This window comes from Sus scrofa, chromosome 12, assembly GCF_000003025.6.
Source record: "Sus scrofa isolate TJ Tabasco breed Duroc chromosome 12, Sscrofa11.1, whole genome shotgun sequence".
NCBI lineage: Eukaryota > Metazoa > Chordata > Mammalia > Artiodactyla > Suidae > Sus > Sus scrofa.
In genome coordinates, this window is record NC_010454.4 from 57,204,839 (window position 1) to 57,216,910 (window position 12,072).

Genomic DNA, 12,072 nt, shown 5'->3' on the forward strand with positions numbered 1-12,072 from the left:
CTACCCGCACCCCGACTGCTGGGGCCCAGGGACAGCAAGAAACTGCCCAAGGTTACGCCCCCCGCCCCCAGCCGCACAGAGGGGACTCTGCACCCACACTTGTGCCGCGCTGCTCAGTCAGGCATCTTGGGGCAGTTGGGGAGGGTGGAGAGAGAGGGGCCTCTGTCCCAGTGCTTGTTTCTTTTTGGACAGTATCCAAATGTCTGTCTGTCCACCTGCCGTGGTGGTTCCTTGGGCAGCACATCTGTTTTACAAACAAGAAGGATGCACCCCACAACCCCACACCCCCGTCTGGCCGAGGGCTGCTCCCTGTCCAGGTGCCCGTCCCGTATCCTGAGCGCAGCCAGGGAGGGAGAAGCTGGACTGAGCGACAGATGCCAGGGTCCAGCCCCCGAGCACTGTGGCCTGCACCACCCAGAGCCCTGCTGCCTCGGTCCCTTCTCCTGCTCCCCTCCTGGGAAGGGCCCTTCCAGTGCCCCTGCAGGGCTCCCCCAGGGCCAGGAGGGGCAGCTGGGGTCCTGCACCACCAGCTACCTCAACGTCCCGGCCGTGGTGGCACAGGGGCCCCCTACCCCTCCAGCCCTGAGGGAACTAAATGCAGCCCTGAGATCCCCAGGAGGGTGGCACTGAGACCTGCCCAGAAGGCACCTGCTTTCTGGAGAGTAAGTATCATGAGGCCGGGCTGGGGGGCCGGCCCGAGGGCCGGAACCAGTGGGCAGGGCCGGCGGCTGGGTCCCCGGACTGGCGGGACAGCAGCAGAGCAGGCCGGCGCCCCCGCCCCGCAGCAGGCGCTTCCCCTGCCCCCAAACCAGCGCCCCACCTGCCGTCCCTGCCGCCGGCCTTCAGCCGCCTCTCTCTGCCGCCCGCAGAGCTCGTCCACTTTGACGTCCCCGCCATCCACGTCGAGCTGGGGCCGCCGCTGCGCCCGGGTCCCCTGGAGCACGGACGGCGACACGCGGGGGCCGAGAAGAGGGACTCGGAGGAGGAATCTGAGAGCACGGCCCTCTGACGGGCGCCGCGGGCTCCGGCCGTCACTGCCAAGGCCAGGTTGGGGTCTGCAGGTGGCAGTGGGGCCGAGGGCGTCCCTTCCCTCCGGGCAGTGACTCTGGCCTCTCGTCTGATCTTTGCCTTTTGACTTTGTGCCTATTTCGATGCACTTCCAGCCTCCACGCCCATTGGCGGCCCTCGCCACGCACGGGCCGGTGTGTCGGAAACGACCCGCACCGGTGGGGTGCGGAGGGGCCGGTGGCCCGCAGCCCGGGGCGCCCGCCTGCCCGCGCCGCCTGAGGGCAGAGGGGGGCCGGCCAGCGTGAACCAAAACCCTTGGGCGTGAAAGGAAACGGCTGAAAACAAGTTACGTCTCACTTCCCAACAGTCGAAATGCTCCCCACCCTGGACGGACGCCCCTTTCCTCTCCCGTGTTTCTGACTTTAAAGGACGACCTGTGCGTCTGGAGGGCCCCAAGGGGGCTCCCCGGGCCCCCTTGCTGAGCGGGGGCCCTCCGTCACTGCACCCCCCCCGCCCCCGGGCGCCAGCCTCTCCCGGAGGTCCCCGTGAATAGCAATAAAGTTACCCGAAGCGCAGAGAGGGAGGCCGAACGGCCCTGGGTGCGGACAGCTCTGCTCACCCCGCACCTCGTGCCGTCCGCCCTGGGAGCCGTGGCCACGCAGGTGAAGGGAGCGGGAGCCGCGCCTCATGCATGCCAAGTCCAGCCTTCCAGGTCCATCCCTCTACCATAGACGTACCTACACATGATATAATATTTGTATATATGAAATCTATATTTGTTTAATTTGAACCACTCAGTCTCAACCACTGTACAGGTGTACAATGAGAAAAATTTAAACGCGTAGTTATTTTTCCCACCAAGGTACAAAACACCCCTCTTCCTGCGGGGGGCCTGCAGGTGTCTGATGTGACGGCTTTGCTCGCTTCCCGGCGGGGCCGCTCAGTACCCAATTCGCCATGGAGCCCGGGGTCGAGAGCTACCTTTAAACACGTGTACAAACAGTTGTCCAAAGTAATGTTATTAAAATAGATTTATTATCCCTGAGCGTGGCCCATCTTGTTTTAATGATAAGAAGCTCGTGGCCACCTGGGAGTCATGCCACGTGCTGCCTCAGGAGGAGGCCTGAGATCACCAGCAGGGCAAGGGAGCCTGGCGTGCGCGGTACTTCCCAACACCCCAAAGGGCACTGCGGGGCTCGTCCATGCAGGCCCCGGCACGACGGGCAAGACTGGCGCTGCCACGCCACTGCATGGGCCCGGCCCGTCACCTACCACTGTGGTGAATCAGCACTTGATTTCCACCAAGGTACGAGGCTGCACAGGGGTGGTGGCCCTAGGGACAGGCTCCGGGGGCCCTGGGCGGGATCATGCCACTTCTGGGCACGGTGGGTACCTGGTACCTGGGCCAACAGGCAGGTGCCCAGCGCACTGCGGTGCTGTCCTCAGGAGGCTGGTCTTGGAGGCCAGGTTACCACAGAGCCACGTCCGCAGCCTGGCGCTCCCGGGCTGGGCCGCCGCAGGGGTGGGTGGCGCTCCCGTCCCACGCGATGCTTTAAATCCAGACGCTTCCACGCTTCCTCCACCGGCAGCGGCTCCGCGTGCCTCTACTGGGCCCTGACCTTCTTGCTCTGCGGGCTCGGGGGCCGCTCGGCGTGGGCCCGTTTCTGGGGGGGCTCCCCATCCCCGACCTCCGCGAGCAGGGCCGCCCGCACCTGCCGCAGTTCCCGCTTCTCCCTGCGCTCCTCCATCTCCTCCAGGTCGCCCGCGAACAGGGCCTTCAGCGGCGCCATCAGCTTGGGCACGGTCGGGAGGTCTCCCAGGCTGACCTAAGAGGCAGGACGAGGACAAGGACACACTTCAGAGGGGCTGGAGTGAGGCCACCACAGTCCAGCCCCCGGGCAGCGGCTAAGCCTTCAGCAGATACAGATGGAAAGAAAGACTGGGCCGTGGGGAGAGGCGGGACGTCACGGAGGAGACCAGGCTCCTGGGACTCCCCACCCCAGGCCCGGGGGCACAGGCTCCTGGGACTCCCCACCCCAGGCCCAGGCCGGGCACGGGCCCAGCTTTGCCGCTGCGGAGCACACTGCACAGAGGCATAAATGACCACCGTGCGGACAGCCTGGGCCCCAAGCCTCCATGAGGCTCCCCATGGACTCTGTCCAGAGGCTGTGCTGGTGGTGACCCGTGTGGGTGGAGGGCGTCTGCCCGGGCAGCACCGGACCTTCATGTGGTCAAAGGCGATGCCCACTTTCTCGGTGAAGTCGGGGCTGAAGAGCGGGATCTTGGCGTAGCGCTGGCTGAAGTGGTTCAGCAGGACGAACTCCGCGTGCATGCGCATGCCCACGCCGATGGCCTGAGACGTGGTGCTGCAGGAGAGCGGCGGGGCGAGGCTGGGGGCGCCGCGCAGACAGACCCCTGCCCCGGCTCTGCTCTGGCCCCCGGGGGCCGGGCTCCTGCCACCTCCGGGCAAAGCCCAGGCTCTGTGCTGTCAAACCTCCCCCATGAGGGTCCCTGAAGCCACAGCTCTTCTTGGGGACAAGGCTTCTCCTAATATCAACAACCCGATACCGGGCCCCACCTCACCCCCTCGCCGGCTCCCAGCCCACCCAGCAAACTGCACTGTTCGCGGGGCCCCCGGACCTCGCCGGGGCCCGCAGCGAACCACCCGCGCTCAGGAGCCCCGCAGCCCTTGGTGAGAAGCAGGCGGCCCGGCATCCCCAGAGGACACAGGTTGCTCACGGCGTCACCAAGTGGGGGGACACGCAGTGACAAGGGTGCCGCTACCTGTGTGTCTTCTCCACGGCTTCCTCCTCCAGCCCGTCTTCCAGCGTGGCCTCGTGGATCAGGAGGGTGGCGTCCTTCCCTAGAGTCAGCACAGGGAGCTGCACCTGCCCGGGCTCTGCGCAGCGCCCACCCGGGCCCCGCGGCCTGTCTGCGTGCCGAGATGACAGCCGGGGGCCGTCGGGGGCCGGGGCCCCCCACTCACCCATCTGGACCAGGTGACAGCGGGGCCGTCGGGGGCCGGGTCCCCCACTCACCCATCTGGACCAGAGCCTCGCAGGGCATGGTGTCCCCCGAGTAGACCAGCTTCCAGCCAGAGGGGTGCACCAGCGCACAGCCAAACGCGTGCTTGCAGTGCCGGACCAGGCAGGTCTGGAACTGAGGGGCCAGGGACCGGCTGAGGGCCAGCCCACGTCACGTGTCCCCGGGCACCCCCCCGCACTGCACCGCCGGCCGCCCTACCTCCTTCAGGCCGCATGTTTCCAGCAGCAAACTAATCAACCTTTCGATGTCAGGGTTGGAGACCTCAGCTCCCTGCTGAAGGCATTTGGCAGGAATAACACTGTGAGAAGATAAAACGTGTAAAAAACAAACATGTCCCTTGATGCTGCGTCTCCGGCTGGAGAGCCCGAACCCGATCCCTACAGGGCACCGTGGCGACAGCGGCCCTGGAGCGGCCCGAGGGTGAGGTGCTGGCAGAGGCCCGGAAACAGGCCGAGAACTGACGCGGGCGGCAGGGGAGGAGCGCATCGGAGCAGAGCCACGTGGCGACTGGAGGGCAGCCCGGGACCACCAGGGACGCCTCCGCTGCCCGGAGGCGGCCGTTTACCTGACGTGCTGAAGCACCTGCTGGCAGTGGTTGTGGTACTGCTGGAGCCAGGTCCTGAGCTGGGTCGGGGCGACCACGAGCAGAGGGCGGAGCGGCCTTCCCAGCGACGCCTGAAACCAAAGGGCAAGAGGAGAACCCGGGGCAGGGGGCTCCCGGGAGGTCCAGGGCTTAGGACGCAGGGCTTTCACCACTGCGGCCTGGGGTCAACCCCGGGCCTGGGAACTGAGATCCCGCACTGAGCCGCTGCACGCTGTGACCAGAGCAGAAGACTCCAAGGCGGACATTTCGGTGAGAAGGGCTTGGAGCAGGACGCAGGGCTGCGTCTGTCCTTGCGTGTGTGCACGTGCAAGTTCCGAGGAAACACAGAATAGCAATAAAAGCAGGTGCAACTCACCAGAGCTCGCTCCCTCTGCAGCAGGATGTTCAACAAGCCCTGGGGGGGTGGGGGGACAGGGATCAGCCAGGTCCAAGCCCCACCTTCCCCCTGAAGTTCGACCCTGGGGGTCCCCATCTTGCAGGAGCTCCAAGCTCTCCGCCGGCCACCCTCCCTCTGATGCCCGTGACCCTGTGCCCTGGGCAGACGCAGCTGCTCGCCCTCCATGAGCAGCTGCATGGAGGGAGGAGCCCTGGCTGCATAACACCCGTGCCAGGGCATAGCGAGGCGACAGCCCCGAGCCCCGGGCAGGCGGGACCAGCAGGAGCGTCCACTCACTGTGTGGTGATCTGCGTGCAAGTGGGACACGAACACGGCAGCCAGGGCGCCCAGGACCCGGTCCACGTCGTCTCCGTAGTGGCGGCACAGCTGCCCGAATGTGCCCTCCCCACAGTCCAGCAACAGGGTCGTGTCGGAGCTGGGGGTGGGGGGGGATATTTCCACTCAGAGAGGGCGGCCAAGGCCCCCGTTTCCTCTCCCACGGCCTCAGCGCCCATCAGGAGCCGGCGGACTCTAAAACGCGACACGAATGACCCTATCACGGAAACAGACACTTTGAGGAGCAGAGAACAGACCTGTGGTTGCCGAGGGGAGGGATGCCCGGGAAAGGAGTGGGGAGGAGGCTGGGACGAGCAGGTGCAAAGGAGCACACAGAGGATGGATGCACAGGGGACGAGATGCGCTACCCTGCAGTAAACTGTAGGGAAAGAGCACAGAAGAGAACACACCAGCCCAACGCGGCCACGCTGCTGCGCGGCAGAGATCAGCACAGGAAATCAACTACGTCTCCAAAAAGTTACATGTACAAGAAAACACTGAGGGAGGGATTCTGTTGTAGTGTCAGTTCTAGAACCCACCCCGGGCCCCTGGTCCCAGCCCGTCCAGCTCACCAAGACACCCTGGGTGCCTCTATACCAGCCTCTGCCCGGCCTCCTAGAAAGAGCAGCTGCTCCAAAGGGAAGCGACCCAAGAGCACAAACGAAGCCTGACGGAAGCCTGTGCTCTGGCCTCAGCAAGGAGGGGCCGCCAGTTACCTGGGCGCCTGCAGACGCATGACAGGCACCGCTCCTGGGCGTCTGGCGCCCACCTGGGCCCCACGACTGGCCCTTCTGGAGCCCCCGACACAGAACCTGCCCCCCTCCCGGCAGTCAGTGGGGTGTCTCTGCCCCTGCGCCCCAGCTGCGTGAGCCACCTCCCCGCGCAGGTGTCTGAGGGGACAGCCAGGATGGCACCTTCCCCCCTGAGCTACCCGCACCCCCGACTGCTGGGGCCCAGGGACAGCAAGAAACTGCCCAAGGTTACGCCCCCCGCCCCCAGCCGCACAGAGGGACTCTGCACCCACACTCGTGCTGCACCTCACAGGTCCCTGAGCAGGGGTGGCCCCGCCCGGCCGTCAGCACAGACGTCCTGAGGCAGGAGGGCAGGCCCCCAACCTCCGCTCAGTCAGGCATCTTGGGGACAGTTGGGGGAGGCATCAAAACAGCAAAAGAATAAGATGTGGCACTTAGCATCTCCCACAAACACATTAATAAACCATCTAGGGAGCTCCTGTGGCAGCTCAATGGTAACGAACCCTACTAGTATTCACGAGGATGCGGGTTTGATCCCTGGCCTTGCTCCATGGGTGAAGGATCCAGCGTGGCCATGAGCTGTGGGGTGGTCGCAGATGCAGCTCGGATCTGGCGTTGCTGTGGCTGTGGTGTAGGCCAGCAGCTGTAGCTCCAACTTGACCCCTAGCCTGGGAACCTCCGTATGCTGTGCGTGCGGCCATAAAAAGATCCAAAAAAAAGCCATCTACATGGAGAACAATTAGCACAGAGCATCTACTGAGCGTTGGCAGAAGACCTCAGACTCCAAAGAGGGCACGAAAAGCCTCCCCGTAACTGGGCAGAGCAGAAGGAAAAGAGAGGCAGGACGGGAGTGAGGACGGAACCCACTCCTGAGGGCCGTGAAAGAGGAAAGCACCCCGCCCCGGGGAGCCTCCCACTGACGGGGCGCTCGGCGAGATCGAGGGGCCTCGGAGCCGCAGGGCGAAGCGCAGCAGCTGGACTGGGGGGAGGGGGAAGCCGAGCGCGAGCCCCACAGACCACGGCTCCCTCCCGGACACCACAGCCCGAGGCGCCTGCAAGGGGCCGGGGCCGAGACTCGGGCTCGGAGGAGGCCGGTTCCAGGGAGAGGACGGGGTGGCCGCACAGAGACCGCCCGGGGGAAGCGGGGAGGGCGCACACAGCCGGGGGAGCATGGGAGGCGGCCTGGGCCCCTGGGAGACGCCAGGGGCCACTGCTGGGGCGAGCCTGGGAGGAGGACGGGACCACCACGGGAACACCCTGCTCCGCAGGCACGAGGGCTCTCGGGGGTCAGGTGCAAACCACCACAGCCATCCTGGACTCTGAGGGGGGTGCCACCTCCCAGGGTCACTGCCACTGCCCAGGGACCAGCCACCAGGAGCCTGCTGCCCCCGCCTCCCCGGGGGTCCTCACCACTGCCAGGGGCCTGGCGTCCAGGTCCCCCAGCTCCCTGGAAGCCCCAACGGGCCGTGAACCTGCACACCCCCTATCAAGGGGATAACAGCTGCACAGACCGAGGAAAGAGGCGGCAAGCACCCACACCAACGGCAGCCCTCACGCCAATAAAAGGCTTCACAAGCTAAGCAGGGGCGCTCCTGCAGGCAAAATGCCCTCTAAAGCTACAGTAGGTAATTGTCTTCCCTAAACTCAGAGTAAGAAAAAACAGAAGGAAAATGAAGGCGCGCAGGAACCGTTTGCTGTGGAAAGAACAGGAGATTCCCCCTGAAGAAGCAAACCATCAGACCTCTGCAGTCAAACAGACACGGGTTCAAGAAGAGGTAAGGAGATACTGAAGCAATTTAAAAAGGCTACCACTCGTACACAGACCCCTTCCAACAGGAACTAGAAACTATGAGGAGCCAAGAAAATTAAAAGAGTCATCTGCCAAGACGAAAGTTGAGGTAAAGGAACTGAACAACCTACTGCATAATGCAGAGGAACGAGGAAGTGGCTTGGGAGAAAGAGCAATGGAAATCAGCCAATTAGACAGCAGATAGAGGAGTTCCCGTCGTGGCTCTGCAGTTAACGAATCCGACTAGGAACCATAAGGTTGCGGGTTCGATCCCTGCCCTTGCTCGGTGGGTCAGGGATCCAGCGTTGCCGTGAGCTGTGGGGTAGGTTGCAGACGCGGCTCGGATCCTGCGTTGCTGTGGCTCTGGCGTAGGCTGGTGGCTACAGCTCCGATTCGACCCCTAGCCTGGGAACCTCCATATGCCGCGGGAGCAGCCCAAGAAATGGCAAAAAGACAAAAAAAAAAAAAAAAAAAAAGACAGCAGCCAGAAAACCAAATGAAAACCAAAACGAAAGCAATATAGGTCATCTGTGGGATAATATATAAGCCATGCCCACCTACGCATTACAGGGATTTCAGGAGAAGAAAAAGAAAAGTGGACTGAAAATATATTTGTAGAAATTATGGCTGAAAATGTCCCAAATCTAAAGAGGGAAACAGATACCCAGATACAAGAAGCACAGAGGGCCCCAAACAAGCTGAATCCAAACAGACCCACACCAAGACATATGACAAAAATGGCAAAAGTTAAAGATGATGAGAGGATTCCTAAAGACAGCAAGAGAAAAAGAGTTATTTACAAGGGAACCCCCCAGGAGGCTGTCGGCTGATTTCTCTACAGAAATACTAGTGGCCAGAGGAGAGGTGCAGGACACATATAAAGTTCCAAAAGGGAAAACTGGCAACCTAGTATACCCAGCTAGATTATCACTTAAAATGGAAAGAAAAACAGGGCATTTCTCAGACAAGCAAAAACTAAAATAATACAGCACTACCTTAAAATCTTAAAAGAAATTTTAAAAAGTGTCCTCTAAAGAGGACAGAAGGATAAAACAGGACGGAGGAAACATAATTGGAATGTCCTTGAAGGCAGTGTAAGATTAAAAAGGAAAACCACCACCACTCTTTGTGCAAGTGAGTATAAACACAAGGACAGCAGCAGGACCAGCACGAAGCTGAGAGAGGCCATCCAAGCCGCACGATGTGGGGAGGAGAGTCCAGAGTCTAGAACGCGCTCGAGCCTGCATGAGTCTAAAAGCAAGCTGATACGAGAAGGGGTTAGCACTTGAGACACAAGGCAACCACAAATCAACCACCACATCTGCAAAACCAAAGAGAAGCAGGCACAAGCATAAAATAAAAGGAAATCACTCAACCAAAGGAATAAAGGCGAAACCTAGAATCAACTGGCAAACAGGTTTGAAAAGGCCATGAAAACATTTACCCATAATTACCACAGATGCTGATGCACTAAATTCTCCAACCAAAAGACAGGGTGGCAGACTTGATTAAAAAAACAAGAGCCTACAATATGCTGCCTACAAGAGACCTACCTTAGGGCAAAGGACAAATATAAACTGAAAGTGAGGGGATAGGAAAAACAACTATTTCTTGCAAATGGAAATGACAGCAACGTGGGAGTGGCAATACTCACCAGACAAAACAGACGAAAACAAAGGCATGAAGACAGATAAAGGAGAACACTTTCTAATGATAAAAGTATCTAGGGTTAACACCATACTGGGCACAAAACAAACCTCAGCAAATACAAGGGTAGAGAAATTATTTCAAGCATCTTCCCTGGACACGATGCCCTGAAACCAGAAATCAACCACAGGAAAAGAAATGAGAAGAAACTGACCGCATGGAAACTAAACAGCATGCCAGGAAAAACCTACAGGTCAGTGTGGACATCCAAAAGGAGATTAAAACCACCTTGAGACAGACGGCAGTGAACACACACCCACACAAGATCCTTGGGACCTCACACACGCAGTCCCTACAGGGACGTTCGCAGCAACACAGGCCTTCCTCAAAGCAAAGACAACCTCAAACGACCTAACCTACCTCCTAGAAAAATCAGAAAAAGAACAACAAAATCTAGTCAGCAGAAGGAAGGAAATCATCAAGAACAAGGAGGAAACTAATAACATAGATCTGAAAAGAACAGTAAAAAACGAACAGGTAAACAAAATTTACAAACTTCCGGCCAGACTCACCAGGAAGAGAGCAAGAACTCGAACAAAGTAAGAAATGAAAACGGAGAAACCTCAACCAATACTGCAGAAATACAAAAAACCGTAAGACAATACTCTGAACAATTATACGCCAAACTTGACAACCCAGAAGAAATGGACAACTTTCTAGAAACATACAGTCCACCAAAACTAAAGCAAGACGAAATAGAGGACTTGAACAGATCAATCACTATACATTGAACATGTAATTTCAAAACTCCCTACCAACACAAGTCCAGGACCAGACGGCTTCACAGGTGAATTCTACCAAAACACGCAAGGAAGAACTTATACCAATCCTTCTTAAACTTTTCCAAGACTCAAGAAGGAACACTCCACACTCCCAAAAACGTTCTGTGAATCCATCACCCAAACACCAAAACCAGACAGACACTACCCAGCAAAAAATTTTAGGCCAATATTTTCAATGAATATAGATACAAAGTTTCTCAACAAAATTTTAGCCAACCAAATCCAATGACACATAAAAAAGATCATACGGAGTTCCCGTCATGGCGCAGGGGTTAACGAATCCTACTAGGAACCATGAGGTTGCGGGTTCGGTCCCTGCCCTTGCTCAGTGGGTTAACGATCCGGCGTTGCCGTGAGCTGTGGTGTAGGTTGCAGACGCGGCTCGGATCCCGCGTTGCTGTGGCTCTGGCGTAGGCCGGTGGCTACAGCTCCGATTCGACCCCTAGCCTGGGAACCTCCATATGCCACGGGAGCGGCCCAAGAAATAACAACAACAACAACAACAACAAAAGACAAAAGACAAAAAAAAAGATCATACACCACGACCCAGTAGGATGCACCCAAAGTTCACAAAGACGCTTCAACATACGCAAAATCAATGTCATACACATGAACAAAAGAAAAATAAAAAAATCACGTGATTGTACCAATGCAGAAAAACCATCTGACAAGATTCAGCATCCATTCTGATCAAAACTCACCAAAGCGGGTATAGACAGAACTTATCTTGCAACATAAAAGTCATTTATGACAATCCCACAACCAATACAATACTCAAAGGAGAAAAGCTGAGAGCCTTCCCACTAAAATCTGAAACAAGACAAGGATGCCCACTCTCACCACTTTTATTCAACCTCGTATTGGAAGTCCTAGCCACAGCAATCAGACAAACAAATCAAATCGAAGGTACCCAAACTGGAAGAGAAGAGGTAAAACTGTCACTCTATGCAGATGACATGATATAGAAAACCTTAAGGATTCCACAGAAAAACTACTCAATCTGATAAATTCAGCAAAGTAGCAACACTCAAGATTAACATTCAGAAACCGGTTGCATTTCTGTATACTAACAATGAAATACTGGAAAAGGAATATAAAAAATTACCCTCTAAAGTGGCACCTCCCCAAAATAAAATACCTAGGAATAAACCTAAGGAAGCAAAAAACTTATCATATGCTGAGAACAATAAATCATGAAGAAAGAAAATTAAAAAGGATTTAAAGAAACAGTAAGACACACCATGATCCCAGATTGGAAGAATTTTTCCACAATGACCATAGTATACGTAAAGCAATCTACGGATTGAATGCAATCCCTATGAAATGATCCATGCCATTTTTTACAGGACTAGACTAATCCAAAATTTACATGGAGCCATAAAAGACCCAGAATTGCCAAAGCAATCCTGAGGAACAAAAACCAAGCAGGAGGCATATAACTCTCCCAGACTTCAAGCAATATTACAAAGCCACAGTCATCAAGGCAGTGTGGAACTGGTACCAAGACAGACAGACCAATGGAACAGAACAGGGAACCCAGAAACAAACCCAGAGGTCAATTAATCTATGATAAAGGAGGCAAGAATACAAAATGGGAAAAAAGACAGTCTCTTCAGCAAGTGGTGCTGGGCAAACTGGACAGTCGCATGTAAATCAACGAAGCTAGAATGCAC

General features: G+C 57.3%; 2 protein-coding genes across 2 annotated transcripts in view; one reads left to right on the forward strand and one right to left on the reverse strand.

Annotated features, from left to right (window-relative positions):
- The window catches only part of ARHGAP44 (Rho GTPase activating protein 44), a 156,807-nt gene extending 154,939 nt beyond the window's left edge, over positions 1–1,868 (forward strand). Inside the window, 1 exon segment of the mRNA XM_021067892.1 lies at positions 870–1,868. Coding sequence (XP_020923551.1) covers positions 870–1,009 — 140 coding nt within the window. The 3' untranslated portion in view covers positions 1,010–1,868.
- ELAC2 (elaC homolog 2 (E. coli)) overlaps positions 1,758–12,072 on the reverse strand; it is a 31,843-nt gene continuing 21,528 nt past the window's right edge. The window contains 8 exon segments of the mRNA NM_001243216.1: positions 1,758–2,834; positions 3,230–3,374; positions 3,793–3,871; positions 4,047–4,167; positions 4,252–4,351; positions 4,619–4,728; positions 5,013–5,051; positions 5,331–5,469. Of these exon segments, the coding sequence (NP_001230145.1) occupies positions 2,613–2,834; positions 3,230–3,374; positions 3,793–3,871; positions 4,047–4,167; positions 4,252–4,351; positions 4,619–4,728; positions 5,013–5,051; positions 5,331–5,469 (955 nt within the window). The 3' untranslated portion in view covers positions 1,758–2,612.